Here is a 14,568-nt window from a genome sequence, read left to right as displayed (position 1 = left end):
CAAACAGTTCTTAAAGATTAAATGCAAATGTATTAAACTTTAAAGTTAAGGTTTGGGAAAACAAAAATACTGCTTTCATTTTTTTTGAAAAAGTATAATGTTATTGCCATATCATACTTTTGCTCCAGTGCATTTAATATCCTTTTTTTTTTTTTTTTTGTAAGTCTACAGTTACCCTGTTTTATAGTCCATGGTGTGGTGTCCATTTTGACTTAAGTTACCAAGTATGGTTCCTTGCCCTTTAAATTTGTACAGTATAGTAATCTGCTTAAAAATTGCAATTGATGCCCGCCCCCAATTTTGTTGTTTTTTGTTTGTTAATAGTTTAAACTGTAAATACACCACAAACCATGATGCCAAAATATGTTTATATAATTTTAAACTCATTTTACATTATCCTTAAAAAGAAATGACTAATAGATTACATTTTTTAAAAAGGCACCAGAAGTGTGCATGTAAATGCACATGTAGTGAACTCTCCGTAACTCATAACCCAGATTAAACTAAACTCCTCCCCTCAACAAACTTCCTTGACACCGATTAGTGAATTTTCTATAGGACTTCATTGGGGACACAGGTGATCTAGAGCCTATCCCAGGTAACTCTGCACGAGAGGTCCACCTCTATTCACCTCATGTTGCTGTTCTTATGAAAGAGAGTCTGTAAATGTGCGATGCGTTCAGGTGCTTCATTTACTCTAATGAGACAGGCCAGAGGACTGAAGGGCTTACACAGAGGGTCTCTGTGGCTTCATTAAGGACAAGGAGCAGTCTGTGGTATCATTTGCACCGATATATACAGTATACTGTTATATGTGCAGAGTTGCGGGGTGCTCATGAGAAAATAAATCACACCACAGTTACTGTTTTCTTAAAAATGTCCTTGTTGTCGAGGCAGGAGTGACTTTCAAGCAACATGTCATGCAGGGAAAGAGATGCTGAATGGGAGGGAAAAAAACATTCTGTTTGAACATGTCCCACCGGACCCTCACGGCGCAGGTGTGTGAATTAAAAAGCAGACGACTCCTTGTTTCCTTCTCTGGGCTCCCCCAGCATCCCATCTGCGGCGCGGCACGCTGCGCCTCCTCCAGCTGGCATCCTCCACATCATTTTTTGTCAAAATGACAAGGGATGTGCAGCGTGAGTCATGACTGCACTGGTTTCCCATCCTGAAGAGGAAGAGGAGCGCCTTACTCAAATGCAGAGGTCACCAATATTTTGGGAAACTTAAGAGCTACTTTTTGGGTACTGATTAAAAAAAGACAATTTTTACACACACGTCTGGATAACAAATTAGATTAAAATGCATGTAATTGTTATCAACAATGATATTAAAACATTCACTGCCATTGACGGCTTTAGAAGTCAAATATGCATGTTAACTGGGAGGACTGATGGTGAATATTTATGATTTCTCACATGATTAACAATGATTTCACAAAGGTTGGTTGGGCTGAAATGGAGAGAGAGTAAAGTGACAGGGTAGGTAGAAAAAAAACAGGATAGAGGAATTGAGCAACTGAGGGAATGACAATAAGCACAACAACAGTCTCAACAGCAGTAGTAGTACCATCTATAAATCTCTGTTTACATTTTCAAATGATCACTTCTACAACATTCCTAGGAAATCACAATGTCCCATCATTGGTGAGAGCAGGCTCGCACAATATTGGTGACCCATGCTCTAACAGTACTTAAGGTAACACAGACACACACCTACAAATTAAAAAAAGATGTCGTGCCCTCGTGTCAGCAAGACGGACAGAGTGCATGTATTTAAAGGAAACCTGTAAGATAATTGCATTCAAAAAGTCTACACACCCCTGTTCAAATGGCAGGTTTTTGTAATAAACTTCCATCCATCCATCCATTTTCTGAGTCGCTTCTCCTCGCTAGGGTCGCGGGCAGGAGGCGGGGTATACCCTGAACTGGTTGCCAGCCTATCGCAGGGCACATACAAACAAACAACCATTTGCACTCACATTCACACCTATGGGCAATTTAGAGTCTCCAAGTGTGCAAACGGAGCAGATGCTACTCTGGCATGAGTGGCCAGTATATGCAAATAGTGCAGCACGGCGAGACAACTACAGTGAGTGCACGAGTAATACATAATTGGCCCCACAGAAATGTGACAACGAACTCAAGTCAAAAAATTGCCAGCTTGTTGTAATGGAATTATAAGTTAGCTGTTTAAGAAGTTGATTGCAAGAGGGAAGAAGCTGTTGGAATGTCTACTAGTTCTAGTTTGCATTGATCGGTAGCGCCTACCTGAGGGAAGGAGCTGGAAGAGCTGGTGACCGGGGTGGGGAGGGTCCGAGAGGATTTTGCACGCCCTTGTCTTAGTTCTGGCAGCGTGCAAGTCCTCAAGGGTGGGTAGGGGGGGTACCGACAATCCTTTCAGCAGTTTTGATTGTCCGTTGCAGTCGGAGTTTGTCCTTTTTTGTAGCAGCACCAAACCAGACTGTGATGGAAGAACACAGTACTGATTCAATGACTGCTGTGTAGAACTGCCTCAACGGCTCCGGTGGCAGGCCGTGCTTTCTCAGAAGCCGCAGGAAGTACATCCTCTGCTGGGCCTTTTTGAGGACGGAGTTGATGTTGGTCGCCCACTTCAGGTCCTGGGAGATTGTAATTCCCAGGAACTTGAAGGTCTCGACGGTTGACACAAGGCAGCTGGACAACGTGAGTGGCAGCTGTGGCGAAGGATGCCTCCTGAAGTCCACGATCATCTCTACAGTCTTGAGCGTGTTCAGCTCCAGGTTGTGTCGGCCGCACCGCAGCTCCAGCCGCTCCGCTTCCTGGCGATATGCAGACTCGTCACCGTCCTTGATGAGGGCGATGACAGTGGTGTCATCTGCAAACTTCAGGAGTTTGACAGTCGGGTTCGCTGAGGTGCAGTCGTTCGTGTAGAGAGAGAAGAGCAGCGGAGAGAGGACACAACCTTGGGGCGCCCCAGTGCTGATGCTGCGTGTGGATGAGGTGGCCTCCCCCAGCCTGACCTGCTGTGTCCTGCCCCTCAGAAAGCTGTAAATCCACTGGCAGATGGCAGGTGAGACGCTGAGCTGGAGAAGCTTGGATGAAAGGAGTTCAGGGATGATGGTGTTGAACGCTGAGCTGAAGTCCACGAACAGGATCCTCGCGTAGGTCCCTGCACTGTCGAGGTGTTCTAGGATGAAGTGCAGTCCCATGTTGACTGCATCATCCGCAGATCTGTAGGCAAACTGCAGGGGGTCCAGCAGGGGACCTGTGACACTCTTGAGGTGGTCCAGCACAAGACGTTCAAAGGACTTCATGACCACAGATGTCAAAGCGACAGGCCTGTCGTCATTCAGACCCGAGATTGCAGGTTTCTTGGGGACTGGGATGATGGTGGAGCGTTTGAAACAGGATGGAACTTCGCACAGTTCCAGAGATCTGTTGAAGATCTGAGTGAAGACTGGAGCGAGCTGGTCCGCGCAGACTTTGAGGCAGGATGGGGACACGTGGTCCGGGCCTGCCGCTTTGTTAATCTTTTGTTGTTTGAAGATGCGTCTCACATCCTGTCCATGGATGGTTAACGCAGAGGTCAGAGGTGTGATTGTGGTCGCGGGTGCGGCCGGGTTGGTGTGTGGTGTGAAACTGTCCTTTTCAAATCTGCAGTAGAAGGTATTCAAGTCGTTGGCTAGTGTGCTATTGTTCTCAGCTTGGGGGGATCGTCGCTTGTAATTTCAAAACCTTTTTCACCATTGTGGCTTGTATCCTGTACTACTCAATTGGGAAAAACAATTGAGTAGGCAAGTAAAAATAAACAACTAAGATAATATGGTTGCACAAGTGTGCACACCCTCATAACTGGTAATCTGGCTGTGTTTGCAATCAAGTTACCATTTAAACTTATTTCAAATGGGGGTCAACACACACTTTTTCATTGAGTTGTACCAGTTATAGAGCACAATAATGGCAGAATAGGATTAATAGTAATAGTAATGGAAGAATAACCAAGAAGTGAGAATTTATTGTACAATAGATACAACTTTGTAATATTATACACTCACCAGTGACTTTATTAGGGACACTTGCGCAATGTGATGTGAGCATATACAGGAGATATACAGCTTCACTTATCTGATAAGGTAAAGGGTTAGCTGAGGGGTTTTCTCGACTCATCTGCAAAGTTTTCTTCAGTCTTTGTATTCCGTGTCTCCAGCAGGCACCGAGGTGAGAAATTAGGTCATTTTTTTCCTCCGGAGCATTTTTTGCAAGCTAATGAGAATGCAGATTGGCCACAGCTTCACTTTTATGCTTCATATATAGCGTGTCTAACAGAAGGCTGTACTGTGATGTAGTGGTTAGCATTTCTGCCTCACAGTTCTGAGGTTCTGGGTTTGAATCTCAAATCCGCCCCCCCCCCACACACACACAGAATGCCGCTGCCTATATCGGAAACCGACCCTGTTTCGAAGTTACGAACGGTCGGTAAGAATACGTCATGACCGTTGTCACTGTTAGTTTTCATTTGTATGTTGTAAATTATCTCCGAGAAGTGTTTTCCATACAAATATTTACTGTATGGCTTTACTACTGCTTAGCGTTGATTAGCGATTGCCTGCGACGCGTTCCGATAACTACAGTACGTACAAGTTCGCGTTACGTCGTCGCCGTAGGAACGGAAGTCCGTCGTACGCATTTGCGCATGCGCAAAGGAGCCACCTCCAGCTCCTCGCCTGCTGAGCCAGTTCAGCTGACACCAGGCAGCCAAGAGCGGCGCATCACCAACATCTCTCGGCGGAAGATGATGGCAGATTCTGGAAGTCACGGAGAACAAGTGGCGGTCATCGGCAACGCTGACAACACGGAGGCGGAGAACAACATCATCAACACGGTAGCAACAGTTATTTGCTGTCATGATTTCTCTGATGTAGACGTTGAATTTGAAGTAGGCGTTAGCCTGTTCAGCTAGCAGGGGTGTGTGGAGTTCATTCGAACGCTATTACTGACATATTTTGGAGTAGAGACGAAGCGTTTGGTGTTTTACGAGCCTTTAAAGTTATTAGACAAAATTGCAATGTTACAACTGTCAAGAAGAAGTCGTTTTCGACCAGTTGCTTTCGTACAAACTTCACTCGTGACGCTAGCTTGCTAACTAGCCGCCGTTGTTGGTGTTACATGGAGTTTATCCTCTTGGCTCAAGTGGAAATTCCGTGTTCTTGGGGCTGTTTTGCCAATTTAAGTTTTGTTTTGTTTTTTGTTTTTTACAGTTTTGGAAGGGCGGAAATTCAGAGGTGATTGGGGACGTTGTCTGGTCTCGTGACCTGCTAAATACTATCACTACTTGCACCTCCGGCAGCATGGTGTGGTAGTGTTTAGCTGGTCGTCTCACAGTTTTGGGTTCGAATGTCTACCTGTGTAGAGTTTGCGTGTTCTCCCCGTACTTGTACTCCGCCTTCCTCAAATGTGCCCTGCAATTTGCTGGTGACCAATCCAGGGTATACCCCAGCTCAAAGCGCATTTTAACAATGAGGAGAAGCGGATGATTGACTTGCACCTCTGTGTGTTTTATCTGTCCACCTTTACTATCACACCTTACCTTATTATTTTATGGTTCACTACTCTTTAACAGCGAATGTATCCTATGCTGTGCAGATGGTGGAAAAGGGGACGTCGCTGTTGAAGAAGCTGGAGATCAATGTGGCGGAGGCTGAGAAGAGAACGGGCAAGAACACGGTCAACATGCAGGAAACCTACACCGTCTACCTCGTAGAGACACGGTGGGGTTCTGCTAAAGGCTGGAACACTTATACCGATTTTAAGTGTGTTCTTACTGCTCCAAGCGTATGGTGTACTGCACGCCACACACACAACAATATCTCCACTAACGATCGGAAGTCTCTTCCCCCAAACCAGACCTCGTTGAACCAAGACTGACCGGTGTGAAGCAGTGTGGTGCCACAGGGTATCTAAATGTCCTAAAAATACAAAGCTGAAAGAGTACCGTAATAGTGGAAGAAATTGAAGATGCTAGGCTAAGTGTTAGCTTATCTGTTCACTATATTTGATTATGGCAAATGACAAATTATGCAAACACTCAAACACAGCCAGTTGCTCCTTTTTGTGGCTTGCTTCAGCCTGATTCCTTATTGGCTATCGTAATGTTTCATGGCCCACAAAGTCTGTGGCCCGCCCCATCTTGGTATGGGCCAATGTCACGTGACCAAACCAGGAAACAGGTTGGCCAACTTCCTGTGTGTGCAGCGATAACTACGATTACTACGGTCTAATAACACGATATAGTTAAACTGCTGTGGTGAGATAAAGTTATCGTTAGTTTGCGCAAATATAACGTTAGAGGAGATTAACATGTTTTCTATCTAATTCTATCAGCTAAGATTAGCTGCTCCTTGTTGACCATATACAACCTTTGCTCTATTTACTATTAGGTTACAGTAAGATGAGTTTTATGTTAAATAAAAGTTACGAAGCTAATGTTAGCAAATTACATACAAAATATACACATTACATACATTTGTAGTCACATATGTAAGTTGTGGCAGGAGTTTTCACTGTCACCTTGTAAATGTGATGGACATTGGATATGGTCATCTCTGGTAGCTCTTGAAGATCGTTTAAAAAAAAAAAAAAAAAAAAAAAAAAAGACATTGTAGGTGCTTTGTCCCGGTCTCCTGTCATAGGGCAGAGCCGGTGACCTGAACCAGACCTGTATAAACCACACACATGAGGATTTTCCAGTGTGAATATTGAACAGGTTTAATATAAACCTGTCCATTTCCCATGCAACCAGGGAGGAAAAACCACCATGATGTAGATTTTAACTTGCTTGCATAGGTTTCCTCTGACTAATCCAGCTTCCGCTCACATTCCAAAAAACATGGATGTTCGGTAAATTGAAAAATTTTCCACAGATGTGAATGGTTTTGTCTATCTGTGCCCTTTGTTTGACTGGGGAAGACAATTGCTATTGAAAATTTGAATTTTAGCCATTTTATGTTGCATAACTCAATTGTCAGGGAGGAGCTGGACAAAGTGACTTAATAACAACTGTGTCATTGTCCAAACAATTTCAGACTTCACTGTATGTATAATGTCATTTTTCATAAATTTAACAAAAACGTCACTGAGTGTTCCTGTTGTCATGTGTGCAGACCATCTGAAACAGTCCCTAATGTCTCTCCAGCCACCACACCTGACACTCTGTGGCGACGCTACAGTGAGTTTGAGCTACTCAGAACGTACCTGTTGGTCACCTACCCGTACATCATCATCCCTCCGCTGCCAGAGAAAAGGGTGAGTAGAAACAGACATGTTCACTCGTTCGTTCTTGTCCATTAATGTGTGGATGTTTCCACCTTTAGGCGGAGTTTGTGTGGCACAAGCTGTCAGCTGATAACCTCGACCCGGATTTTGTCGAGCGGCGGAGAGTGGGCCTGGAAAACTTCTTGCTGCGTGTGATGTCACATCCCGTCCTCTGTGAAGACAAGATAGTTTTCCTTTTCCTTACAGAGGTTTGTACCACTGTTAATGAATTACATTTCATACACAGTGGAACCTTGCTGGTCAATCCCTGATTTGTTCATATTTACAAAACGTTTAGGGTCAAACTGTCTCTATCATTACTTTATTTACTGTAGAGGTGATGTTTTCAGTAACACTAATGTTCTTAACTGTCATACTATTGTCAAAAGAATTTTTCAGTAAAAGTAAAACACAAGAAAACACATTAACTTAAATGATGAAAAAAAGAAATGAACCCACAGTGGATGAGTCTCAGTTTGTGAATGACATTCTATTTTGGGAAAAGTGGCGCGTGACTGCAGAGGAAGCATGCTTGTGCCTTTTCAGTCAGAACTCATCCCTGCAAGACATTGCTGTGTCCGTAATGGGCGTTCACAGAGCCATTACGGCTTCTCACATTCAAATAATTAACGTCTGGGACAGCGACAACCGCGTTCAACTCAAAGGAGGGTGGGCATTGAGTGTCGGACGTTAAACTTTACACTCTGGCTGGGACTTCCTGCTATCGACTCGTGCCATTCCGCCTGTGATACTTCGTCGGAATCAGGCAAACTTGCGGCTCAACTTCAACTCCCCATCCCGCATCAGTACCTTACACACAATGCAGGGAGTTGTGCAAGGGGCTATTTTTTCATGTAACATCACAAACAAACATTTGTCAACTTGGTGTAGCCATATTGTATTTTGCAGCAGAGATATGTGTACCACTTCCCTATGTTGCAATAAGCTCTATTTCTTATCGCCGTACTTCTCCCCTTTGCCGTCCCTGATACTCTGCTGAGGTGACATTAAACGCACAAAAAAGCCCAAGAATAAGCAAAAGCAGATCACTGAACTTGTGCGAAGTCATGCTTTATGACAGTTCAAGCTTTTGTTGTGTGACATCTTCAATGAAAATGTATTCAAATTCCATTCGGTATACTGTTTAGTCCTACTACTTAGCTATTGCTACAATATTAATATTACTGCATCCAAACAAAAGCAGCTGTAGAAATAACTTGTTTTCAAAAATATTGCTTTAAAATGCATGCATCTTGTCCTTGTTGGGCAGCCCCTGTTCTTTGTAGTACTCCCAATGTCAACTGAAAACATCTTGTAGTTACATGTCATTGTTTTTCAGGAGAAGGGTTGGCGGGATGCAGTTTTGGAGACAGGTTTCCAAGACAAGGTACTGTATTTCTATTCAGTAGTGCTGGCTCTCATATACAGGGGCATCTCAATAAATAATCCTCACCAAAACTCATTGTTTAAATATGGCTTTTAATGTGTAAATTCTACCTTTTATTTTGCACACCTCTTTTATTTTCCCATACACATCTTTTTGATCTGTTTAACCCTGTAATGTTAAGCATCTTTGAGTGTCCAAAAAAGTGCTTTGAATTTTAAAGATAAAAGTATTATTATTTTATTTTAGTTTATTTCCAAAAGTTCATATCAAAAACTGAAGCTCATGTTATACAAATTAATCGAACACAGAAAAATACTTTTAGGAAGGCCAATTCCTATGTACATTCTATATTTCTATTCTAATTCCTTCAGGCTGTGAATTTGGAGTTTTCTTTCATTGTAAGCTATTATCATCCATATTAAATACATTTAGTATTTCATTCTGTGTGTAGTGAATCTGTATAATATATGAATTTAAGTTCCAAAATATATTTTCCACAATATTTTCAGTCATTTAGATGCACCTGTATTATTAAATTCTATCTGAGATATTCTGGAAACATTATAGTATACAAAAGCAGCTTTGAAACGAAATTCCTTGGTCTTTCTCGTTAGGCTGATTCCAGACTGAAGTCCCTGAGTGCCATGTTTAGAGTCAAGAACCCTGACAAGTAAGTGTCATTTTCTTCCATGTTTTTTTATCTACCTAACAGACTGAGGTAAGTTCATATTGCCATATAAACAAAAGAAATGCTGAGGTCCACGTTTTTTTGCTGCATTTCCCAGGCGCTTTACAGCACTGAAACAATATAGCGATGAACTGAACGCTGCCATCTCTCAACTTCTCAGGGTCAGAGCGGTAAGTATCCCAACAATGTACACCAAACACAAACCCTGTTTTATTGCTTTTGCCAATTGTTGAGGATTTGAATTTATTTGATTTGACTTGATTTTAAGAAAGAATAAATTACTGTAACATTGATAACAAATACATCTGAATCTCAACAATTTCTAAATAAAAATCCCATCTTTGAAACCAAATCAGCTTTAAAGTCAATGAGGTGACATGGAGGAGTCGAGGTTGTGCAAAGCTGTCATGGCGGTACAGTATGATAAGACCTTGTACAATTGTGCTCCTCATGGTAGTTGTTTGTGTTTATTGCAGAGAGTAGCAGACAGGCTGTATGGCGTCTACAAAGTCCATGGCAACTATGGACGAGTCTTTAGGTGAGCTTTGTTTTTCTGCATTATTAGTTAATGCCACCAGGGGGTGCTGCATTGACATGTTTATAATTACACGGGTTTAAAACAGTGATTATGTGTTCCACAAGTCATCATGTTGCAGTCATTTGACTTGACAGTTAACAGGAGGCACATTGTGTAAAATATCATTATTGTATCTTCAGCGAATGGAGCGCTATAGAGAAAGAGATGGGAGATGGACTACAGAGTGCCGGTCACCACATGGACACGTAAGTACAAATTGACATCCAGCCATCCATTTTGTGACGCATCCCAGCTGACATTGCGCGAGAGGCAGGGTACACCCTGGACTGGTCGCCAGCTAATCGCAGACCACGTACACAAACAACCATTTACACTTACATTCACACCTGTGGACAATTTTGAGTCTTCAATGAGTCTAACATGCATCTTTCAGGAATGTGGGAGGAAGCTGGAGTATCTGGAGAAGATACAAATTGACATTTAATTTGAATTAAACATTTAAAATAATGTATCTAAGTTCCTTATGAGGTACAAACTGCCAACATTTTATTTATGTACAATATTGGTTGATATATTTTTGACGTGTGTGGTCAGGTACGCGGCGTCAATAGACGACATTTTGGAGGAAGAAGAGCACTACGCCGATCAACTGAAGGAATATCTCTTCTACACCGAGGCTGTGCGGTATGTTTAAGATGGACACTCGTGAGCCACAATAATTCGGTACATGGGCGCAATCCGATGAGATCCAATAAAAGAGCTGTATCAATAATATAGCTTAGTTTTGATTGACACTGTCAGAGACATTTTGGTTACCCTATTTTACTGCAAGAGCTGTGCTGTTCTTCACCACAAATAATCCATCCGTTCACTTTCTATCTATAGCTCTTGTCCTCATTAGTGTGGCAGGTGAGCTGGAGCCTATCCCAGCTGACTTTGAGCAAGGGGCAGGGTACACCCCGGACTGGTTGCCAGCAAACTGTAGACTATAGATGGCTCCTTTTGTCCCCAATAACAGGTGGTGCCACTAGGTAGTAGTTATTACCTTCACACACATTGCTTAGTTGTATTCAATATGTTCATTTACAATGTGTTTCAAAAGTGTGTTTTTTTTTTAAAGTGTGGGGGAGGAGAAGAACTATAAGCAATGTTTTTCTTTTTTTTTTTAAACACATGTAGGGTCTCTCTATATCGCAGATTTTCATCTATATCGGGTGGGTCTGCAGTATTTTCCCCGCTATAAAGCGGTTTTCACTGTCTACATCACACGACAGCACGCATCTTGATTGGCATAGCTGTAATGTTATTGCAGGTCTGGTTCCTTACTTTTGTTAGTATTATGTCTATGCATTTGAGACAGTGTTTTGTCTGTGTGCTCAGGTCAGTGTGTAGGAAACACGAGTTGATCCAGTATGAGTTGGAAGTAGCAGCTCAGGACCTGGCCTACAAGAAGCAGCAGAGAGAGGAGCTGGCCACTGGGGTAACGCATGCTGTAGCTTTATGGATGACACAATTATAGCACTGTGAACTAACCTTTATCTATGCTCCACTTCCAATACTGTATGTGTTTATGCATGTAGATGGTGCGTGTCTTCTCCCTGAAGGGGATGACCAGTAAACTGTTTGGCCAGGAGAGCCAGGAGCAGAGGGAGAGCAGGCTGGCGGCCTTGGAGCAGAGCATCCAGGAGGGAGAGCAGACGCTCAAGGAGAAAAACACAGAGTGCCAGTGAGTTCTTCTTCTCATCCTTGTTCGCTTGTTCTTAGCTCATCAGTGGATCAACACAAGTGCTTCATGGTCTTCTTCTATTGAGAGCTGTCATTTGTTGTTCTTTACAGAGAGTTTGTGCAAACAGCCTGGGAGGACATCGAGCGTTTTAAGGAACAGAAGGACAGAGATCTGCGCGAGGCACTCATCAGCTACGCCATCATGCAAATTAGCATGTGTAAGAAGGTAGGTTTGATTGTACAGTACACATTAGCTACACTTGCATAATCTATTGCGATCCAAGACAAGTGCTGTTCTGTATGAAAACAAATCTGCCTTTTTTTCAAAGTGAATTAATTCATTCAACAGTGTGTTTTTTATTGTGGTTACTGTCTTTGCAATGGCGTAGAACTCCACTGCACTTTGATTTGAACACGGTGGGAGAAATTTCAGTATTGTAGGTCAATTCAAAAATTGAAACTCGTCTATACTGTAGATTCACTACATACGGAGTCAAGTTTCATGCTTTTATTTCATTTTTTTGAGGATTATAGCTTCCCGCTAACAAAAATACACAATGCTCCATTTTAAGAAATTAGAATATTACGTACGAACTATTCAAAATGACTTTTGATAAAGAAATTAGGTAGGAATTGGGCTTTTGAAGTATTTTCTGGAATGTTTAATGAAACCACAGTAAAATGAGTTTCGCTTTTGAATTGAACTTCTGAAATAAATGTACATTTCTATGATATTCGAGCATGAGAAGTAATATTTTTTAAGAAGACGGAACTTTTGATGGACTGCATTTCTTCAAATAATGGCCTCTTATATATGTCGTGTCTTAATCGTGTATTAATTACATAATGCGGCAGCCACCTGAAACAGATCTGTAAGTCCTTCTCTCTGTATTGACTCCCATTTTTACCCTCAAGAAAAAACAGCCAGATCAGTGTTTCTGCGCTGCTTTTTTGGTTTGCCACATACTGTTGTTCAAATGGGCACAACTGTTAACTCTTTGATGTCCGCATTTGAACACTTTCTTGCAGGTGAAAGCTATTTAAGGAGAGGCCCTTGTGCCTTATAGACAGTGTCTATTGAAGTTGAGGCCATTATTTGAGAAAATGCGATGTATTAAAAATTCTGCCTTTTATAAAATAAAAACCATTTTCATTTATCTAATAGTTACCTTATAAAAAAGGATGAACTCAACTATGATCTGTGGTAGTTACAGTTACTACCTTGCTTTTTTTATCCTGAGGGGGTGAAAAAGGAGGCATATATTTGAGGTAGGCATTTCTTTGTCTTAAGTTGTTGTCATAAGTTTGATGTATTCTGTCGCTGCCACAGGGAATCCAGGTGTGGTCCAATGCCAAGGAATGTTTCAACAAAATGTGAGCCACTTTCCAGCCAATCACCACCCCATCCAAAAAAAAACAATATTTCAACTCAAATGTTCAGCCGATCAGTTGATGTCTGACTACTATATTTGGAGATGGACTACTTTGATTTCGGAAGCTAGTCCCGAAACACACGCTCGTCGTGAACCATTTGGTCCAATCCTTCATGTTCCAATCCAAGGTTTGTCTCCAGCTTCTCTCAGTATGATGAGGTGATCATTTCATCCAGAGAGCAGGTACTAGTAACACGTGACGCTTAATACGAAGTACAAGAGCTGTTCTTTGTGGATAACATCGTGCTATGATGAATGATGCCTCAAACGTTCCATTTGCGGTTTTTCCCACTCTAAATCAAGGCGTGGGGAACCGACGGCTCGCGGGGCCGTACGCCGCCTGCGAGAGAGCATTTGATCTGACCTGTTGTAAACTTCTTAAATCAAATAAAACCTCCGAGGAACTGAGGTGGGGCGGGAGTGTAAGGGGGAGAAAGGCTTCCCACCCCTGATCTAAATAAACTGCAATTCATTGTGTCAAATACGTAACCCTGATAAGAAATGCCACATTACTCCGCCAAAGCCTTTAATTTTCTGACATATGTTCTGACAAGGAGTAAACCTTGGTAATTTATTATGACATGTGCAAATAAACTGCAGTGAGTGAGCGCAAGTGAAGGTTGCCATTTTGGTGTGTAATGTACTTTTTTTTTTTTTTTTTTTTTTTTCTCCCTTTCCTTTCCTGAATGACTGAAACATTACCGCTAACTGTCCCATCCAACAAGTTACCAAAGTATGCATGTACTGTACATGTTGGCCCTTAATAATCACTTTACAACATGTACGTCACAAAAATGGTAACGGCCAAATCAAATCTGATCAAATTGTGAATGACAAACAAAAATGTTGAAGCTTTATGTTGTTTTTCCAAATGGAGTTGTTTCAAGGGAGATAATTTTTGTACATTATTGTAATCATTGTGATAAAACGCTAATAATAAACATTTTTGTGAAAAGAAAAGTTCTACGTGTTGTATTCAGGATAATACTTAATACTAACAATCACTCAGGTAAGATCATGTTTTGGGAAATAACAGTTGATGGTTAAATTGGGTTTCAGTTGTGCAGCTGTGAGATTGTTTGATTGAAATCCACCACATTGTGTGCCAACTATTTGAGCACTTTAAATAAAAGTATTTTAATTCACGTGTGACTTTTTTCCATAGTGACTATTATGAAAAACAATGTTAATTAAAAAAAAAAAATCTAACAAAATGGTAAAAACGGTTAATAAAAAAATCTTGGAAGATTCTTACTATTTACTAGAGTTTATTATACTCGCAGTATAATTTTTATTTCTGGTGTAGCCCTAATACTCCTTTGATTCAACGTCCAATGCAACCTGTTACCACTATACTTACTGTTGCTTTATTTAATTTATTTATTTGTTTACGTTTATTTATGACCTGGACGTGTTCATTAGATTCTACGTGATTCAGACTTGACTACAGCTGCGTTAGCGTAGGTTATTGCTACACAACGGCGCGTTTCGATTTACGTCAAAAT

The 14,568-nt window shown here is 41.6% G+C and overlaps 1 protein-coding gene across 1 annotated transcript; it reads left to right on the top strand.

Moving 5' to 3' along the window:
• The first annotated feature begins 4,595 nt into the window (after positions 1–4,595).
• Positions 4,596–14,208, top strand: snx4 (sorting nexin 4). Its single transcript, XM_061792787.1, has 14 exons — positions 4,596–4,863; positions 5,625–5,749; positions 7,142–7,283; positions 7,352–7,501; positions 8,632–8,679; positions 9,294–9,349; positions 9,465–9,537; positions 9,844–9,905; positions 10,085–10,150; positions 10,500–10,589; positions 11,286–11,385; positions 11,486–11,631; positions 11,742–11,856; positions 12,961–14,208. Exons 1-14 carry the CDS (start codon positions 4,675–4,677, stop codon positions 13,006–13,008), a joined length of 1,410 nt encoding a protein of 469 aa, XP_061648771.1. The 5' UTR covers positions 4,596–4,674; the 3' UTR covers positions 13,009–14,208.
• Positions 14,209–14,568: the final 360 nt, after the last annotated feature.

This window comes from Phyllopteryx taeniolatus, chromosome 12, assembly GCF_024500385.1.
Source record: "Phyllopteryx taeniolatus isolate TA_2022b chromosome 12, UOR_Ptae_1.2, whole genome shotgun sequence".
Taxonomy (NCBI): Eukaryota; Metazoa; Chordata; class Actinopteri; order Syngnathiformes; family Syngnathidae; genus Phyllopteryx; species Phyllopteryx taeniolatus.
This window is presented reverse-complemented; position numbering and strand designations above follow the sequence as displayed.